General features: G+C 50.5%; 1 protein-coding gene across 1 annotated transcript in view; it reads right to left on the bottom strand.

Annotated features, from left to right (window-relative positions):
• The window catches only part of Mmp24 (matrix metallopeptidase 24), a 44,624-nt gene that overhangs the window by 5,804 nt on the left and 20,830 nt on the right, over window positions 1-17,990 (bottom strand). Inside the window, exons 3-7 of the mRNA XM_076570961.1 lie at window positions 16,168-16,284; window positions 14,182-14,486; window positions 5,500-5,661; window positions 2,472-2,686; window positions 403-541 (exon numbers count right to left, since the gene is read on the bottom strand). Of these exons, the coding sequence (XP_076427076.1) occupies window positions 403-541; window positions 2,472-2,686; window positions 5,500-5,661; window positions 14,182-14,486; window positions 16,168-16,284 (938 nt within the window). The remainder of the gene's footprint in view (window positions 1-402; window positions 542-2,471; window positions 2,687-5,499; window positions 5,662-14,181; window positions 14,487-16,167; window positions 16,285-17,990) is intronic.

The following is a 17,990-nucleotide window of genomic DNA, read 5'->3' as shown; positions in this document are numbered from 1 at the left end:
TCTGTATCTTACCCAGCTTCGGTGGGGCCAAGTCAGGGTACCAATGTAAAACAACTCAGAAGTGGGCTAGCCCAGGCTGGGCAAGTTAGCCTCCTTCCCCTGCCCCCTTACGTCTGCCCTGTGTGCCTGCTCTGTCTGGGCTCTGTCAGAACTGAGAGCATGACCTTCCAGTGGAGTGCTCGGTGGTCTTTGTCTTACCCTGTACATCATGTGCATAGAATTTTTTTACCCCATTTAAGTTGGCACTTTCTTGACTCGGTTTCCCCAGATGATATACTTCCTACCTGCAGGGATCTGACCCTTCAGATGTCAGTGTCCGCCCATCTGCTTCCCACCCCACCTCTTCCGGTGTGGATGGGGAAAACGAAGCTTCAAAAGGGGCACAGAAATGCCCCATGTTACCTTTGAAGAAGACAAATCTTCCATCCGCTCTTTCATAGGCCGCATCTATGCGGGCGGGCAGGCCCTTCCAGAACTGCTCAATCTGCATGGGGTAGCCCTCCTGTACCCGGTTATTGCGCAGGCGCCAGAACCAGCGATCCTGGGGGGAGGGTGGATGAGAAAGGCGGGTGGCCGGTCTTACCTCTGAGTTCAGTGATCTCAGCCCCAGGGCTCAGGCCCAGCAAGCCCACACCAACCCTGGGGCTCAGCCTCACAACCTCCCATGGAGTCTGTCCATCTGCTGCTTCCAACTCTTAAAAGAAGACAGGATGTAACTCTTCATTTAAACCTCCTGCTGTCCGCGGACTGAGACACACAGCAGATGGGTGTGGGAGAGGTGTAGAAGGGCTAGAAAGGCAACTGCCAAGACCTGGAGTGGCCACAGGAGGGCAGCAGAAAGTCACTGATATCATCAGCTGGGCTGGGGCTGGTCCGTGGGATCCAGTGTGGTAAAGGGGAGGGTAAAACCCACACTGGCCTGTCAACACTGTATTGGGAGGCTCAAGGAAATACGCGTGCTGCAGTAGGAATATGGCTCACAGAAGATAGTACAGAACTAGGACATTTTAAAAAATTCATTTATGTATATGGGCGTGTGCCAGAGTGTATGTATGTGCATCATTTATGTATATGGGTGTGTGCCTGAGTGTATGTATGTGCATCATTTATGTATATGGGTGTGTGCCTGAGTGTATGTATGTGTGTGTGTGCATGAGTCTACAGACATCAGACGAGGGCATTGGATTCTTTGGAACTAAAAGTTAGAGGCAGTTGTGAGGCACCATGTAGGTGCTGGGAACCGAACCCAGGTCCTCTGCAAGAGCAGTCAGTGCTTTTAACCACTGAGGCATGGCTCCAGCATTTCAAAACTTTCAGTTTTTTTGTTTTGTTTTGTTTTTGTTTTGAGACAGGGTTTTCTCTGTGTAGTTTTGGTGCCTGTCCTGGATCTTGCTCTGTAAACCAGGCTGTCCTCGAACTCACAGAGATCCGCCTGGCTCTGCCTCCCGAGTGCTGGGATTAAAGGCGTGCACCACCACCGCCCAACTCAGGTCCAGTTTTTAAAATACTTTATTCTGACTTGCACAACTCTGTCCAGTCAATCTGACACATTCAGAGTCTCCAGGAAGGCCAAAGGCCTTGCCTAGAAGCAGTCACTTAGTGAGAGGCAGAACTGGGCCAGCCTACATGGCCTGATTTGGCTTAGTGCTTGAAGCTTCCTGGGGACACCTTAGGAAGGGAAATGGGTGGCCTTTCTCTGGCCCCCAGTGTCATGGAGACCTGTTGTCCCGCTCCCATTTGGTGGAGGGTATTCACCAGTGGCTGGGAGTGTACCAGGAGGCAGCTTTCCGTTCTTTTGAGATGGCTTCAACTTCATTTTGCATCCAACATGGAATGTATCTGATGGGCCATTCTAGCTCCAGAACTTTCCATGAGGGGCTGAGTTGGCACCAGGTTTGTGTCTCCTCAGCTTCTTCCTCTGTCCTGACCCGCTTCCTGCTCCTCCTGCCCACAACTGTTGATTCTAAAGGTCCTTAACCAGAACCCCTCCTTTTTCAGACTCTAGCCTGCCATGCACCATGCTTGGGTAGTCCTTGGCTCCCATGACAGGCTCAGGACAGGGAACAGGATACAGCCTGGCCAGTACCTGTCACTCATGCCCTGGAAGGAGCTGTAGACTCTCCCACCCCTGACCAGGCCCTGCATCTTCCTAGCCATTAATCTTCACACATCCTTTGTCAGAGGAATGACTACCCCATGTTGGGTAGCTGAGGTCTGGAGAAGGAGGGTGACTTATCCATCTCCAGCATTTTCCTGAGCATTGATTGGCTCCTTGGAAGCTGTCAGCTCACCAATCTTTCCCTGTCACCTTGTAGAACCAAGTTGATTAACCTGTCAGCACCAGAAAGAGACAGGGGGTCCTAGCCACCAGACCAGCTCCTGTCCAGGCCCCACAGCAGCCTGGCGATAGAGCAGGCGCCTCCATTGTGAGGAAAGGGACATCCTGGGTGGCACTGGTCCACCAGCCGTACCTTAAACACAAACATCTCGCCCCGGAAGAGGGCCACCGTGTTGAAGTTGCCATCGCAGATGTTGGGCTTGGCACCTGGAGTGGATGGTCGGTCCCCCAGAGGTGGCCGAGGGGGCCTGGGCTGCCGCTCATGTTTCCTCTCAGACGGTGAGTGGATCCTGCGGACCGGGAGTGTAGGGAGGGGCCTTGTGGGCTCCAGGGGTTCAGCTGGGGGTCCTGGAGAGAGGGGCTGTGTCTTAGAGAGGGCCCAGCGCTCCCCTGCTGTCCTCTACCCTTGCCCCATCACTACATAGGCAGTTCCAGGTCAAGTCTGTCCCTTCTGACTTCCTGTCTGCTCTCCTTGATTCAACTCCACCATCTTTGAGAAAACAGATGGACAGAGCCACTAGATAGGGGCCTTTGCTTTCCCACCCCCACTCTGGAATCTTTCCCTGTTTAAGAAGAAGCTTGTGCTTCCTGAGGGCCAGTGGCGTACACCCTCTTTCTGCTCTCCTTCTCATAGTCTGAACTCTAATTTCAATCCACTCCCGTTCTGCAGCCAACTTCAACAGAGCGTCAGCTCCATTTTCCACCCAAACCACTTGCCAAGATCACCAATGACCTCTGTATTTCGGAATCCAACAGTTATCAACTCGAGCTTTGTTGACTGAGTGAATCATCTTGGTAATGCAGGTCGTGACTCAGAGGGCCTGGACTGGAGCCAGAGACAGTTTGTCTTCAGGGTCTCAGGTGAAGCCCATATCCCTGGTCTGAGGGCCACACATTGGACAGTAAGATTCTGGAAACACTGCCTTTGAACCATGTTCCTCCTTTTCCAGAGCCCTGCACTCTTGGTTCGTCTGCCCCTTGGGCCTGCATTGTTAGAAGTGCCCACCCTGCTCCAGAGACTGGGTACCCTCACAGGTCACTTTTCTTCCTTCCCTTTGTAATGCCTCTCAACTTGGGCAGCTCTTAGGGGAGTTCTACAACTCCAGATCTTCAGGGAGCTCCCAGACGGACTCACTCAGATCTCTGGAGTGAGGGCTGGATGTCAGTGTTTTTTGTTTTTTTGTAAGAATCCCAAGATGATTCCCAAGAGCAACCCAGTTGAGTGTCACTGCTGTAAGGGCTCATCCGGGTTCCTGACGTTAAAGACCCTCAGAGTGTCCTCTGACATACTGTGTGGTGACAGAATCGTTTCATGTCTGCACTGTCAACATAGTTGCTGCTGGCCACACACACACATGGCTACAGAGGACTTGAAGTAAGGGACTAGTTCTTAATGGCTGAGGAACTGAAGCTTCAGTTTAACTATTGTACATTTCAATTCCAGTAGCTATTTGTAACTAGTAACTATGTAGTGTACACTGAAGACCCGCAGTGACTATCCCGGCTTTGGTCTATGGGCTGCAGACTGAGCGATCCTATTATTCTACAGTTACAAAGACCAGAGCGTGCCCTCACCCCCGCCATTGTTTAAAGACAGGGTCTCATGTACCACTGGCTGGCCTCAGACACCTAATGTATGTAGCAAAGGGGATGAATTTGAACTCCTGACCCTCTTGATTCTACCTCTAGAAGGCTGGAATTACAGGCGTATGCTACCATCCATGCCTGGTTCGTGTGGTTCAAAGTGGGGCTTCATGTGTGCCAGGTGAGCACTCAACTGGCTGAGCTCCACCCCTGGCAAAGCCAGGATCTTGGCGTTAGCTTGACCCGTTCCTTCTGTCCCTCTTCCCCACATCTGATCGGTCAGCAGATCGCGTCCGTTCCACCTTTGAAATAACTTCTAATACTGGCTACCCACCCTGCCCTTGCTGCTTCCCCGGTTGGGGTGCAGGGCCCTGGGTGCTGCACCTCGCCCAGCAGGGGCCTCCACCCCTGTGCTATGTTGACCAGCATTTGCTCAAATGAACCGGCCTCCCATTTCAATGGACCCGACTGGGCCCTCCATGCCAGCATGACTTGTACATGGTAGGCTTTCCCATCTTATTAAGACAGCAAGCTAGCTTCACATTTTCCCTAAGATCACAGCTCAGATTCTAATACTTATCACCGTTACTCAGGCAGATGTGTGACTTCCCTAGGTTAGAGGCACCCTGGAGTGTGCCTGGTCCCCATCTGGGAAAGGGAGGTCATGACAACAGGCGGTAACCAGGAGGTGGGGGAAACGGGGAGAAGAGGGAATGAGTGGGCCTCACCTCGCTTTGCCCTTCCCAGTCACAGCTCGAACCCCCTCCCTCCCCTAGGTTTCCAGGTGTGCTGGGGAACTTTTAAAAGTCAACACGGAGACACAGCAACAACGCTGGCAATGGGCAAAGGGCCCAACCCCACACCTGCCACAGAACATGCTCACATTAACAACAGTGGCCCCCACACCTGCCGTAGAACATGCTCACATTAACAACAGTGGCCCCCACACCTGCCGCAGCCCATGCTCACATTAACAACAGTGGCCCCCACACCTGCCACAGCCCATGCTCACATTAACAACAGTGGCCCACACCTGCCACAGCTCATGCTCACATTAACAACAGTGGCCCACACCACCACAGCCCATGCTCACATTAACAACAGTGGCCCACACCACCACAGCCCATGCTCACATTAACAACAGTGGCCCACACCTGCCACAGCCCATGCTCACATTAACAACAGGGGCCCACACCTGCCACAGCCCATGCTCACATTAACAACAGTGGCCCACACCTGCCACAGCCCATGCTCACATTAACAACAGTGGCCCACACCTGCCACAGCCCATGCTCACATTAACAACAGTGGCCCACACCACCACAGCCCATGCTCACATCAACAACAGTGGCCCACACCTGCCACAGCCCATGCTCACATTAACAACAGTGGCCCACACCACCACAGCCCATGCTCACATCAACAACAGTGGCCCACACCTGCCACAGCCCATGCTCACATTAACAACAGTGGCCCACACCTGCCACAGCCCATGCTCACATTAACAACAGTGGCCCACACCACCACAGCCCATGCTCACATCAACAACAGTGGCCCCCCACCACAACTACACACACCGTAAATCTTCTGGATACCCTGGAGGTCATCCTGGGGAAGTTTGAAGTTGTGTGTCTCCATGTATTGGTAGAAGGGTGCCATAATGGCACTGGGGTCATTAGAGTGCTCCAGTCCCAGCGCATGGCCCAGTTCATGCACAGCCACCAGGAAGAGGTCGTTGCCTGTAGAGAGAGACATAGGAGACACCCACCACTTAGTATTTAGTCAGTCCGTTACTTAGCATATTAAACACTTAGCATGTCCCCTGCCCCTCTGTTGGACATTGGGGACATAGAGAAATCAAACATAATCTTGGCCTATGTACCTCTTAGTACAGAGGGGTACATGCAAAAATCGCAAAAGCTACACAGTATCCAGGCACTGGGGTGCTTTAACAACAGATGTGTGTAAAGACTGAGCAATATCTTTTTTTTTTTTTAAAGGTTTATTTATTATGTATACAGTGTTCTGCCTGCATGTGTGCCTGCAGGCCAGAAGAGGGCACCAGATCTCATTACAGATGGTTGTGAGCCATCATGTGGTTGCTGGGAATTGAACTCAGGATCTCTGGAAGAGCAGCCAGTGCTCTTAACCTCTGAGCCATCTCTCCAGCCCCCTCTTTTAATTTTTATTTTGGGGCCTTGAACTTGCAACTCTCCTGCCTCAGCTTCCAAGTACCTAGGACTACATGTCTGTATTACTAAGTCCCATTGGATTGGAGGAAGATGCTCTGGGAGGACACCCTACGGGGGAAGGGTAAGTCATTAGTCTGAAGAATGGATTCAGGGTTAGAGAGGAAGAGGGTGGAGTAGCATTCCTGGCAGAGATACTGCTGTAAACCAGGTCCAGGGACAAGCAGTTCATTCCACTTGGCTCTAGAACAAAGCACAAAGGGAGGGCCAGGGAGAGATGAGGTCAGCCAGGCTGGCAGGCCGGGCTCTGTGATGCCCTACAAAGGAATTTGGATCAGTCTCTTGGTCATGGGTGGGGGGCAGGGATAGCAGGAGAGGAGGTGGGGCACGATGAAGTCACCCTGGTTACCACGGGAGAGAGGATTAGAGGCAAAGGAGACCGGAGGCAGGTAGATCAGTGGGATCAGTTCAGAAGGTGGGGTGCAGGTACTGGGGTGCTGGTGAGCAGAATCAAGGAAGCTATGGCAAGACGAGAAGAAAGTCCTTGGGGTGGCTGGTGGGTAGTCATCTTCAGGAGGTCTGGTGTGTACAGGGCTCCGTGTGGGGCAGCAGGACCCTAGTTCTGGAACTCCTGGCTATAATCAAAGTTGAAGGGTCAAGAACAGGTGGGAACCTGGTGCTGAGATTGGGACCCAGGATCCTGAACATGGAACTGAGGGGCAGTGAGGTGTGGTGGTTTTGAGCACCCTGAGATGGGACAGGTCCCCTTCGCTGCCAGTGCCACACCCACAAGCTTTATGAACCCAGGCCAACACCTCAACCTCAGTGTCCTTGTTTGTAGAAAGGAAACACCAGACCTAACTCATTGGCTGGATGAGGACTGAAGAGCCAGCAGGTGTGAAATGCACATCATGGCAGGAACGGTTGCCAGTTGCTCGGTTGCTACGGCCCATAAGACATGAGCTAGGCCACACAGAACAAGCCCCTGGCCAGAAAGGCTGGTGGGGTTTCAGCAACCAGATTCTCTTAAAGCTGGCTCCCTTCAATTTCCATTTTAAGCCTTGGGTAGGTCAAGGCCTGAATTTGTAGACATTAAGTAACCATAGTATTGGGAAAGAAATTGGCCAAGGAGTTGGGCAGGGCATTGGATCTGGTGCTTCTCTGTGCAGTTAGGGACTCCTTCTTATATCTCTGGCATTGGTTCTCCCCTGAGATCTGCCCCTTATCTCCCAGTCCTAGGCATGTCTCGGTCCCTTTCTGCCATCTCAAAGTCTAGGGAGGCCACCAGAATTCAGGAACCTTACTGGCCATTCTGGGTCGAGTATTCCTGGTAGAGCTGCCCTACCTAAGCCCATCAAGGCCCCCAGGATAGTCAGATGAGGATGAGAGTTATCTGGCCTTTTGAGTGAGGGCTTGGGAAAAGAGAAGCATTCTACAGACCGGACTCACACTGAATCTCCACTGACACCAGCAGCAGCATCCACGAAGCCACCTTTGAGTGATGGAGAGGGATGGGGGATGGGCAAGATCACGGCAAGGTTGGCCAAGAGCCTGGGTTGGCCTTCTGCTGAGAAAGGCAGGCCGACGGGAGAAAGCCAGGTTGCCCCCAGCTCCTTCCTCGGGTCCTGGTCCCTCCAGCAGTAGGGAAGCGGTGAGCTCATCTTTTAGCATCACTCCAAACAAAGGTGGCTGACAGAAGGCAGCTCAGCTTCCCGCGGCCTGGCCTGGCTCTGCTCCCTGCTCCACCTGGACAAGCTGTTCCGGGTCTCTCTCCTGACCAGGCCTCTCCTAGGGACCATCCACAGGGACCTCAGCAGGGAGCCAGGGAGCCCCTGGGTATTCTCAGCCATTGTCCTTGGCTTGTGCCCATTGTGTGAAGAGTGAAATCCCTTAAAGGAAAGAGGCCTGTGGGTTTCTTCCCAGGACCACAAGGAAGAGAAGAGCTGAGAAGTCAGCATCCTACTACACAGAATCAGGAGAGTGTTGGGGACCAGAGGGAAGGGGAGGGGAGAGCAGCCAGACTGAGCGTGTGAGGGAACACAGAGGGATGGGGAAGGGGTCAGCTATGGAGAAGAGCCTGGTGCCTCACGGAGAGAAGGCTTTTGGGGTCTCCACTCCCCAAAGGAAAGCAGAGGGATTGGAATATGGCTTCTGCAGCTCTGCCGTGTCCTAGCAGTGTGGCATTTCAAGAGCTCTTTCTCTGCAGCAAAGAGAATAATGGCTGCCTTCCTCATAAGAACAGGGACAAGGATTAATGAGTCAAGGTAAACAAAGTGCCATACCAGGTCCTGGCACAGGCAGATCATTACTCATTACCACTGTTGTGCTGAGCTCTGTGAGAGGACCAGCGTCCTCAGTTGTGTGTGTTCTGGAAGTCTCTGGGCCCTGCAGCATGACAAACTGCTTGGCTTCTCCAGTGGACCTTGCCTCTTAGGATGGACTTCCTCACTGGTGCCCCCCATCTTCCTGACTCCAGCAGCACCCCCCCCAAGGCATCTTTCTTCCCCTCTGACTTCTCATCAGCCGTGTCCCCTGCGCCTAGAAGACCCTCCTTCCTCTGAAGTTCACCCCAGTGCTCATCTCCCAGGAAACCAGCCCAGCTCTCCCAGCTGGCCGAGAATGCTGCCTTCCCCCTCTGCCAGCATTTTAATCTCAGGCAGCTTTAGGTACTGGCCACTTTCCAATTTTCATTAATTACAGCCATGGGCACGTATTCTGCCCCAAGACTGAGCTTCTTGGGGGCAGTAGCCCCAGAAAAAAAGGCTCAAAGTTACCCGAGTCTGACACAGTAAGGTGACAGCATCCAGGACTACTGTTTTCCAAGTACTGTTCCTGGACCACCTGCTGCAGACCCTGTGGGCACTGTTAAAGATGTGGCATCTGGCTTTCACATCTGGCTTTCACATCTGGCTCTGCCGCCTTCCAACTGTGTGACTTTCTCGATACCCCCAGCAGAGGGTCACGTCGTCGTCATCATCTGTAAACCGGAAGATTATAATCTCTACACACACACACACACACACACACACACACACACACACACACACACACCATGGGGGATGAGCTAGTGAGCTAAGTGTGGAAAGGCTCTGTCCCATGAAGCAGGGTATGGTCATGAAGGCTCTTCCTCTGGGAAGGAATACTGAGAGCTGGGTCCCCGCTGGCAGAACTGCGTGGGTATCTGCTGACTTCACAGGTTGATTCATTTGAAAGAAATGGGAACAGAGAAAAGTTCAATGAAAATGGATTTAAGGTGTGGTGGGCTAGACTGCCCCTTTGTACACTTCAGTGGGGTAGGGAATGAGAGCCACACGCACAATTGCACAGTGGCAATCTGGAGAGGGGTGTGTGTGTGTGTGTGTGTGTGTGTGTGTGTGTGTGTGTGTGTGAGTGTGTGTTGTATGCACGTGCGCAGGCATGCTTACCTACGGGGGCATGCCTGTAGAAATCAGAGATTGCTGTTAAGAATTCTCTATTGCTTTCTACACTTTCATGTATTTACTTTGAAACAGTGTCTCTCAGTAAACCCAGTGTGTGCTGTTTTGGTTAGACCAGCTAGCCAGGGAGCCCATGGGGTCTGCGTAATTCTGTCCCCGGCTCGGGGTTACAGGTGCACATTGCTGCAGCCGCCTTTTATGGGGGTGTTAGGCCTGCAAACGAAGTCCTCAGGCTCCCACAGGAGTACTTCTCCCCTGAGCCACCCCGACAGGGTCTCTGGACCTCCAGCTGGTCTGGAACTTACTGGGTAGCCCTGGCTGGCCTCAGAACTGCAGCAGTCTTCCCGCCCCATCCTCGTGAGTGCTGGAATTACAGGTGTGAGTCTCGGACATCTTTCAAACCCGGGGCAATGAGGACTGTGATTCAGGAGCTTTGGGTCCAGATGTAGACTACACTGATTCCTTCCTTCCTTGTTCCCTTCCTTCCTTCCTTCCTGTTTCCTTCCTTCCTTCCTTCCTTCCTTCCTTCCTGTTTCCTTCCTTCCTTCCTTCCTTCCTTCCTTCCTTCCTTCCTTCCTTCCTTCCTTCCTTCCTTTCTCTCTTTCTTCCTTTCTATTTTTAAAACAGGACAGCTTGAATCATACGTGTTTCTGATGCAGTGAACAGAACATATCAATACTACCAAGGAAAGATCCTGCCCAAAAGTGAACCTACGCCTCGTCAGGCTTGCTCTGCTCTGCAGTACTCAGGAATCATGAGGAGAGAGACAGGTGAAAGGTGAACTTGAGTCTCATCAAGTCAAATGACTACACTTAAGACTGTCTTCCATGCAAGACAGGGAAATGTGGGGGTGGGGTGTATTTTAAATTACAAGACTTTAAAAGAGCCATGTGTGATGTGGATCTTGTTTGGATCCTGATTCAAGCCAACAACTGTAAAAGACACTTTGAGGTAATTGGGGACACTGCCACTAGGTATTAGATTGTGAGTGTGTGTGTGTGTGTGTGTGTGTGTGTGTGTGTGTGTCTGTGTGTGTCTGTGTGTGTCTGTGTGTGTTTGTATGTATGCCTACAAGTGTGTGTGGGTATGTGGAGGCCAGAAGCCAACCTTGGGCATTGTTGCATCTTGTGTTTTGAGACAGGGTCTCTCCTTGGACCTGGAGCTTCCTGACTAGGCTAGGCTGCTTGGCCAGCAAGCCCCAGGCATCCGCCTGTCTCTGCCTCCCCAGTGCTGGGGTTACAAGCGATTGACACCCTACCTGGCTTTTTTGTGTGAGTTCTGGGAATCAAACGCAGGCCTTCAAGCTTACATGACAAGCACTTTACCAATGCTCTGGCATTAGATTTTAAGAAGTTGTTAACTTTGTTGAGTTTGATACTGATTTTGTGGTTATATTAAAATTCCATCTTTGTTAGAGTGGCAAACTAAAGTAGTCATATATAAAATTACATTATACCTGGGTCTTTCTTTCTTTAAAATACATCAGCCATGGGGCTGGAAAGATAGCTCAGTGGTAAAGAGCACTTGTTGCTCTTGTAAAGGACCAGGGTTCATTTGCAAGCACCCACATGGCAGCCCACAACCATCTGTAACTCCAGTTCCAGAAGATCTGACACCCTCTTCTGGCCCCCAAGGGCACTGCTTGTGGTGCACTCAGATGTAGACAAAACACTCATACACATAAAATAAAGATAAAACAAAAAACCTCAGTCCCCAAATAAATGTGGAAGGGGTAGGCGCAGTACAAACATTAGTGTCCATCACTGGAGCCCTCCTCAGTCTCCCTCCTTTAGAGAGTTGGATATTGTTCCGTAAAGAAAGCCAATGATCAGACCAAAGTTCCCAGGAGAGTCTGCTCCCTCCCTCACTGAGTCTGTGTGGGAATCAAATGCCACATTATTCAGGTGCTCAATAAACTGCAATTCTTTCCCCTGAAACCTGTCTTGGGGCAGTGCTCACGGCTGACCCCCCTTCAGCCAGAGATCTATGGCTGTGCTTCTAAGTGGTACCTGCTTCATCTCTGTTTTTACAGAGCAATGTCCTGACTCCTGTCCAGAGAAGACATTAGCTCTCTTGGAATTTCTGTCAGAGCTGGAGGTTGTTCATTAAAGACAGGATGATCAGGCAGGAGGAGTGTAACAATGGTGTCCATTCACAGACTCTAGGTCCTTCCCACATGCCACACACGCCAGTTCTTGGGACTGGAGGCTGAGCCTAGCAAGCTCCTCAAAAGCAAGGAGTGGGCATGACTGTGGAGACCCTGGAGCTTGGCAGAAAGTGAGGCAGAGGCGTTTCTTCCTAGCACCTCCGTAGGAAAATAACCCTTTGAAAATTCAGTTGTGTTTACCAGAACTAAAAACAAAACCCTTGAGCTGACGGTGCCTGGCACATAACAGGGCCTGAAAATGATAGATTTTTCCCCCTGACGCCTTATCAGTCGTCACAGTCATTTGTTGACACCACTCCAAAAATAAGAATGAGATAAAGCATGGGTATACAGAGGGCCAGGGAAGTTATCCAGGACACAGGAGAGATGACGCCTAGCTAGAGGAAATGGAGCTTCACAGGAAACAGCAGAAATCGGAAGAGGGAAGAGGACAAAGAAGCTGAACAGTCTCATAACACCCTGGGCAGCGCCTTGGCCAAACCAGCTCCTGGACCAGTGCTGGACAGATGCTGAGAGAGATGAACCCCGGATTCACACAGTGGTCTGGAGTGTCCTCGGGGGAGCAGCCCACCTCCGTACACCAGACCTGGCTTCTGAGGGAGGAGCCGCAAAGAGCCTGCCACACCCATAAGCTGCACCAAGAAAAGAACAGGTGTCCTCTGTTTCCCAAACTTGATCCAGATTAAGGATCAGGATCTCCAGGGACAGCAATCTGTTTCTAAAAAAGACCCTTGGTGGTTCTCATGATCAGGCTGAGTAAGAAACTTCAAGGACAGAGATGTTCCTCAAGACTGGGCTCTGCATTCTTAAGTTTCTAGGTGATTCTCAAAGTTTGAGATCCATGGAAGTACAGCATGGTGGCTGAGGGTATGGAATCCAGGGTTATAATTTCCAAATTCAAAGCCTTGTATAACTCCTCCTAACTCTGGGGCCTTGGATAGAATAATGTTTCTCTATGTTTTTGTTTGACTCTCTGTGAAATGGGGATGATAATACCTACTTACGTGCTGTGTGGGAGGCACTTGACGTGGACCTTGGGACCTTAACGTCCATTCGTTACTATCTGCCATAATCTGAAGGCTGAATCCTCTGCCTCTCCATCCCCTTGACTCCTGTTGCATTTTTATGGCACCTGAGCTTCAGCCTCTAGCAGAGTCTGCCTTATGGCAGGGCTACTTATATAGAGCCCCGACTCTGGGTTTCGGAGGGCAGACTCTGCCTATGCCCTTATTTAAATAGTCACACACCCCTTGGTCATTGCAGGACTCTGTACCATGTCACACCTGCATTGGAAGAGACCTTAGAGATTACTTACTCTGCCCCCCTTGTATGCACTTCCTGAATGCCAGGATTACAGGTATGTACCACCACTCCTTGCTTATGCTGGGGATTGAACCCGGGGCTTTATGAATGCTAGGCAAAGACTCTACCAATTGAGCTACATCCTTAGCCCTTTCATAGGCTCCTGTTGAACTAGGGTTTGAGTTCCAGCACTGCCACCTACCATTTGAGCCCTGAGCTCTTCATCTTAAGAATGGGCCTAACAGTTGGCACAATGGCTCAGTGGATAAAGACAATTGCTACCAAGCCCAGTGACCCAAGTTCAAGCCCTTGGACCTACCTAGTGAAGGGGTAAAAGGACTCCCATAAGTTGTCCTCTGAACTCTCCATATCCACACTCACCCCACAAATAATAACTAAAGAATGTAATAAATAGATTATTGGGCCAGTGAGAAGGCTCAAGGTAGAGAAGTACCTGCCACCAGACATGACCCCCTGAGTCTGATTCCCAAGACCTACACAATGGAAGGGGAAAACTGACCTCCCCAAGTTATCTTCTGACCTCTACGTGAGAGCTGTGGCATGTGCACACCAACACAGCATACACTCATACAAATCAATGGATGTAATACAAAATGTAAATGGGCACAACACTGTGTCCATTGCCATTTGCTAAGCAAGTGTCTTGGCTCATATGGATGAACTCTGTAATGACGAGTGGCTATCACTGCCCGACACTGACTGCTGCTTCGAGAATATCTGCAGAATAGGTGGTGCAGGGCAAGTTATCTGAGGATGCTAGAAAGGTTAGGCCACGGCTTAGAGTAACTTTGGGACCAGAACCCAACAGAGCTCAAGTTCCATTTTAAAGCCTTCTAACCTGTTTCTTCAGCCTCTCACACATCATTTTCTTATTCGTGGTGCAATCCTGCCTCAGCCCAATTACACCAACTTCTAGGTGGTCTCACCCATCTTTATGGCCCTGGCCCTGGTAGATCAAGTGTTGAATATTAACAGAGAGCACAATCTCCTTCTCATTCTTTTGAGTCCTTAGTTCTTAGACAAGAAGCTCTGGAAAGTAGGTCTCTCATCAATGGTGTCTCCAAATGCATCCTTGGCACATCTCTCCCTGAAAATTGAACAGCCCAGCACTGACTCCCCCACGCCATCCTCTCATGTCCTTACCATCATGGTTGGCATTTCCTAGTGTCCAGGGTTCATCTGAATCGAAGTGAGTGTCTCCTCCAATCCCTGGGCCAGGAAAGTAGGCATGGGCGAGGAAGCCCCCTTCCCCATCAAATGGGGAGCTGTCACCGTGGAAACCAGAAGCAAAGAAGATCATGATGTCTGCCTCCTTCCGATCACTTTTGATCTCATGGTATGGCACCTCTTCAAAAGTCAGAGGGGTCACCTTCTGCCACACATCGAAAGCCTGACGAATAGCTTTCCGCGTGTCCAGCTCACCCACCTTTGGGGTATAGTTGTGAATGCTGGTGAGAGAGAGAAAATCATTGGAAATGAATACAAAATCAGAGACCAATGGGGCTAAAAGGGATGTCAGAGCCAGTATGGTCCAGTGGCCTTCACATTTTGAGTCCTAGAATTCTATTGAGAGGCCTAGAGGGGCTAAAGAATAGGCTGACTAGGAAGATCATCACCCCCTCCCCCCATCAGAATAGCTTTGTTTTCATCGGAGTTTTTATTCCTGACAAGGCTTGTGTTGCATAAGGGATTCCACCCAATGTGTAGTAGAAAACTGATAGGTAGACTCCTTTAAATTTAGCTCTTTCTCTCCCAATACAGAAAATATATACATTTGTAAAAGTCACAGATATACTCAAATAGTACAGAGGCATTACAGTGGAAAAAAACTAGCCATTGCTGGTCTATCAGCAGCTGGTGTAGGGCAGCACATGACTTAATCCAATGCCTGACTTAGTTCTTTAAGGTAACTGTATCTGGTGCACGGTTTTCCACAATGGAACACGACTACTTATGAGTGCTCTGTCCCAAGAAGGCCTGGGGCATGGATCATCTTTCCCATTCCACAGGAAGGGAGCAGAGGTCTAGGGAGGTTGGGTAATGGAAGGTAAGGTCAGAGGTGGGCTAGAAACTTTTTCCCTTCCTCTTGATCCATTCCTCGTCTTTGGAAGACGCGAGTCTTCTAACCTAGATTCCTCTTAAGTTTCCTTCTCTTTTTGAAAAAAGTCCTGTTCTGATACATACATCTTGTCAGTAAGGAACACCCTTACTTTAACCCTGTAATCTCTGCCTCAGTTTCTTTTACTGTACCCCGGGAACCGATCTGAGACAGAATCAGAGTTCTGAGAGGTGCCAAGCAGAGCCCTTTCCTAGCCTGGTCCTTGCCCAAGTCTCTGTGAATCCTGGTGTCTGGCCCTGCTGTGCTGGGTTTCATTATCCTTGTCTCAGCCACTGTGGGGCTTTGAGACGGCTTTGGTCTGCCCTGAGTTTCTCAGGCACGGAATGACTATTGTGACCCATGTCTTCATTCCTTACTCTCCTTAAGAAACAGCAGAGGCCAGGCGGTGGTGGTGCACGCCTTTAATCCCAGCACTCAGGAGGATCTCTGTGAGTTCGAGGCCAGCCTGGGCTACAGAGTGAGTTCTAGGACAGCCAGGACTGTTACACGGAGAAACCCTGTCTCAAAAACAAAAACAAAAGCAAAAAAAAGAAAGAGAGAGAGAGAGAGAGAGAGAGAGAGAGAGAGAGAGAGAGAGAGAAAGAAACAGCAGAGACTCTGCATTGGGCATCTTGGGTGAAGTCTGTCAGGATGAAATTGGGAATCCTGCAGAGGCAGGGAAGTTTTAAGCATAAACAGTGAGCTCTGCCTTGGGTCTTTACACAGCAGAATCCTACAAAACAATTCATACCCCGTGTTCAGTAACTAAAAACTGTAGGTGTCTAGACGGAACACAACTAATTCCCAAAGGACCAGGCAAACCAGGAAACCTGAAGCCAGAGTCACCTGTGGAGGCCACAAGGAAGACAGGGTCACAGGCTCTCAGCCTCTGGTCCTGATGTCCACATGCCTGGCCTTGGTCCTGACCCCAACCCCAACCCCAGACACACCTGCCACGTGAACCTCAGAGACTTGGGCAGGAAAAACAGGGTGAGCATGGGGGTCAAACCCTGGGAGGAAGCAAGGGGCACCTGTAGGTGATGTGCTTCTGTCTCCACTTCTGTCCAGTCAGGGCATAGCGCTTGTTTCTCCGCCTCCTGCTCAAGTGGGGATGATCAGGGACGCCGCATCGGGGTTTCTTCATCCACCTGGGCAGAGAGAAGGCACACACACACACACACACACACACACACACACACACACACACACATTATGGTCACTGAACACTCTAGGAGGGCATTGCCCAGTCCACAACTCCAGTCTGAATGGCAGTGAACATAAGACATTTATCTGATAGACTGACCGATTCATTAATTCATTCACTCCCAAGGGGAGACACTTGAGTTTAAGAAACACTTAAGACCTTGTAAGTTCTGGTTCTACCAAGGGAGGACCCCAGGCCAGGGATGAAGTCAACATGAACCCCAGTTTCCTCATCAGCATCATAACTGCAATAAAATTCGAACCCCCGGCTCAGTCTGCCCCTGCCCACGTGCCCAGCAGCTTGTTACCCTCCTCCCGTCAGCCAGCCACAGTGGTGTCACACTGCTCGCTGACCGCGGTCGCCATCCCTGCTCTAGAGTCTTTGCAGCGGAGGTCTGCTTGGCTTGCAGTCCTCTGTCTACAGAGTTTGTTCCTTTACTTCATTCTGGTCTCTGCCCTTCGGAGAGAGCGTCCCTGACGAACTGCTACGTCTACAACAACGCAATCCCAATACGGCTTAACCTGCTTAACGTTTCCTTCTAGCGGTTCTCCCTCCTGGAATGTATACATCTGCTTTCTTGGAGACGCTTTGCTTTTCTCACCAGATTCTGAGCTGCTCGAGGATAGGAGAGTTGCCTGTATCTCTGGGCTGGCGCAGGGCCTCACATAGAAGGGGTCGATAGAGTTTTCTTAACCAACGATGGACTGACCGACTGACTGACTGACTGACTGACTGAGTGAATGAGACCTCTTCGACACTACAGCAGAAGAGCATGAGAGACAGGAAATGGCCTCGTGTTCTAGGTGTTTAAGAAGTGGCTCAACACCCAGGTGCTCTGTAAAAACAAGTCTTGGGAGGCTGAGGCCGGAGGACCAAAAGTTGCAGGGCAGCCTAGTCTGCACAGTGAGACCCTGACTCGGAAGAAGTCTCTGAGCAGATGTAGGATGTAATTTTCTGTAGCACTTGTTACATTGTATTGTGGTTTTAGATATTACTTTGTTGCTTCTAATAATGGCAGATTCTTTGAGGACAGGAAGCACGTTACATTTGTCATTGTGCCCCAAAGCTAGTTTGTGCTTGGGACTTAGTCAGTCTTGATAAACTTGTTGGTTATCAGGTAAAGGCACAGGGAACAAGCCTGGGAACATCACTGGGCATTTAAGATGGGCCCAGGTAGGAGATTTAAAAAGCCGCAACTGACTAGGGCCAGACCGTCCTGCAGTTTATGTTCTGCACTGGCCCAACAACCGACCCACTGAACTTGGCATCGCTGGAAGGGAAAATGTCTGACCTCATTCACAGCTGTTAAAAGCAGTTGCCATTGGCAATGGAGAAAAGACGACAGGCTGTTTTAACCACATATGAAAAGCCCCTGGGGGAACGAACTAGGTCTTACTCCTCTGGGTGTGCCCCACTCACTCAGAGAGAGCCCTACACTCACAGCGGTCGTGAATCTCCATGACAGCAGCAGCACACATCTGTGTAAACATCTGCAGTGCCCACACATTTGTGTGCTCTTACAATTCTTTGATTTGAGATTGACCTTGCTAGGTAGCCCAGGTTAGCTTCAAATTCATGATCCTTCTGCCTCCATCTCTTATGTGTTAGGATTATAAGCTGATACAACTCTAACTGAATTGCTTTTAGAAT

The sequence above is a fragment of the Peromyscus maniculatus genome, chromosome 4 (assembly GCF_049852395.1).
Source record: "Peromyscus maniculatus bairdii isolate BWxNUB_F1_BW_parent chromosome 4, HU_Pman_BW_mat_3.1, whole genome shotgun sequence".
In the NCBI taxonomy this organism is placed as follows: domain Eukaryota; kingdom Metazoa; phylum Chordata; class Mammalia; order Rodentia; family Cricetidae; genus Peromyscus; species Peromyscus maniculatus.
Note: the sequence above shows the minus strand (reverse complement) of the source record. Positions and strands in the feature narration are given on the sequence as shown.